General features: G+C 41.1%; 1 protein-coding gene across 1 annotated transcript; it reads right to left on the bottom strand.

The window, feature by feature from the left end:
- Window positions 1-1,510: 1,510 nt before the first annotated feature.
- On the bottom strand, window positions 1,511-1,963 carry LOC122746921 (40S ribosomal protein S15-like). Its single transcript, XM_043993021.1, has one exon. The coding sequence runs from the start codon at window positions 1,946-1,948 to the stop codon at window positions 1,511-1,513; it is 438 nt and encodes a 145-aa protein (XP_043848956.1). The 5' UTR covers window positions 1,949-1,963.
- Between the last annotated feature and the right edge of the window lie 568 nt (window positions 1,964-2,531).

Genomic DNA, 2,531 nt, shown 5'->3' with positions numbered 1-2,531 from the left:
AACACTTACTAGCTGTGTGACCCTGGGCAAGTCATTTAATCCCAATTGCCTTGACAAAAAAACCCAAAAACCAAAAACCAAAAAAAAACATCAAAAAACAAACAAACAAACAAACAAACAAAAAACAGAAAAGACTTGAGTCTTCATTAATACAAGTCCCACATTAATCAGCACCCATAACAAGAACATAAAGAGGCAGGTCATAGAGACCTTAACCATAACAATGATACGCTGAAAGGGTATAGAAATTCCAACTGATCAATGAAAATATTTTGAAACCAAGCATGGGGATGAAAAGGTGACATGCGCAGAAAAAGCCAAATTTGTCCCCAGATTCACCTTATGACATGTAAACCCCCAAAACACACCTCTAGAAAAAGGTACCTACCTTGGGGGTTGGCTTGGAACCCCAGGAAGTCCAAATTAGGATAAGCCCTCCTTGGTATCTCCCTAAGGTGGAGATTATTATGAGACTGATAATCAATTTATCCATACTATAAATATAACTGTCTTTTCTTTCCCTTTTTGAGAGATACCTTTCTACTTTTCTGGTTCTCTCCCTGGGATAACTCACAGTATTGCAATAAAACTTGGGAAACTGAGTCACTGAGTCTTGTAATTCTTTTGGGACAATTCACAATCAATTTGACTCTAATTCCATCCCACATCATACTCACATGACCACCAACTTTCTTTAGGTCCTGAACACCTCTTGTCTGGACTATTGCAATAATCAGTCAATCAGTCCGTCAAAAACACTTATTAAATGCTTACTATGTGCTAGGTACTATGTTAAGTGCTAGGGATACAAAGGAAGGCAAAAAACAGAGTTCTCACCCTCAAGGAGTTTATATTCCTATTTTTAAAAAATTATTTATCTAATAGAATTTTATTTTTTCCAATTACATGTAAAGATAATTTTCAACATTCCTTTTTGGGAAAGATTTGGAGTTTCAAATTTTTCTTCCTCCCTCTCCTCCCCTTTCCCCAAGATGACAAGCAAGCCAATATTGGCTATACAAGTACAATTATGTAAAACATATTTCTACATTAGTCATGTTGTGAAAGAAGAAACAGAACAAAAGGGAAAAAACCCCACAACCCTCCCCAAAGTGAAAATAGTATGCTTTGATCTCCACATTCAGACTCCATCAGTTCTTTCTCTGGATGTGGATAACATTTTCCATCATGAGTCCTTTGGAATTGTCTTGGGCCATTGTATTGCTGAGAAGAGCTAAGTGAATGATAGTTGATCATCGCAAAATGTACTTGTGAGAAAGTAGACCCTAAGGTTAGGGGAGAAATACTTTATTATTACTTTTCTTAATATGCTAACTAATTAAATAAATAAATGAAAAAAACCCCCATTTATTTAGCATTTACTGTATCACAGGCATTGCACTCAGTGTTGGGGATATAAACAGAAAGAAAGGCAGTCCTTGTGCTCATGGGGCTTACATTCTTTTTTTTTTTTTCAAGAACCTTCTTGTTTTTATCGTTAGGATCTGGGTTAATTGAGAGGGATGAAACGAGAGGAGTGGGTGGCTCCAGTACCCGGCCGGCCGCGTTTCACAGGCTTGTAGGTGATAGAGAATTCGCCCAGGTAGTGTCCAATCATCTCGGGCTTAATTTCAACCTGATTGAAGGTCTTGCTGTTGTAGACGCCCACCATACTGCCCACCATCTCTGGCAGGATGATCATGTCTCGAAGGTGAGTCTTCACGACCTCGGGCTTTTCCATGGGGGGTACCTCCTTCTTGGCCTTCCTCAGGCGTTTAAGGAGGGAATGCTGCTTGCGCCGCAGACCCCGGTTGAGTCTCTGATGCTGCCGGGCGCTGTATAACTGCATGAGCTGTTCATAGGACATGTCCAGGAGCTGATCCAGGTCCATGCCGCGGTACGTGAATTTCCGGAAGGTTCGCTTCTTCTTCTGCTCCACTTCTGCCATCTTGTCTGCTGTTAGGAAAAGCGGGGCTTACATTCTAATGGGGGAGATAACACATTGTATAGAATGATGGGTAAGGAAGGGTGGGTGTTTTGACTTAGGAATTTGCAGGGATGGTGAGTGGAGCTATAGGTCCCTTATATCTCCAATATACTATGATTTTAAGGATGTGGCTTCTAATGAAAATCCTAACAGGTTAATTAATATATAATTTCAAAAAGGAAACAGAAGAGGGCAGGATAGACCAATTTTTATTATACCCACTTGAGTATGTATGTTATTCCCTCTTTGAGTCAATTCTGATTATAGTAAGGTTCACTCACTCCCCCACTTCTTCCCCCTCTTCCCCTCACCTCCATAAGCTTTTTTCTTGTTTCCTTCATGTGAATTACCTCTCCCCAGTCCACCTCTCCCCTCCCCCTTCACCCCAGTCTATTCCTCCTACCTCTCAACCCTATTTTAAAGATGTCATCATTGGTTAGCTAGGTGGCACAGTGGACAAAGCACCAGCCCTGGACCCAGGAGGCCCTGAGTCCAAATCTGGTCCCAGACATAAGGCACCCCACCCTCTTTGCCCCACAAAGAA

This window comes from Dromiciops gliroides, chromosome 1 (genome assembly GCF_019393635.1).
Source record: "Dromiciops gliroides isolate mDroGli1 chromosome 1, mDroGli1.pri, whole genome shotgun sequence".
Taxonomy (NCBI): Eukaryota; Metazoa; Chordata; class Mammalia; order Microbiotheria; family Microbiotheriidae; genus Dromiciops; species Dromiciops gliroides.
The sequence above is the reverse complement of the archived record's forward strand: the minus strand, read 5'-3'. Positions and strand labels throughout refer to the sequence as shown.

Bases quoted from the DNA above. Each gene is read 5' to 3' on its own strand.
- LOC122746921 (XM_043993021.1), bottom strand. From the start codon at position 1,948: ATGGCAGAAGTGGAGCAGAAGAAGAAGCGAACCTTCCGGAAATTCACG.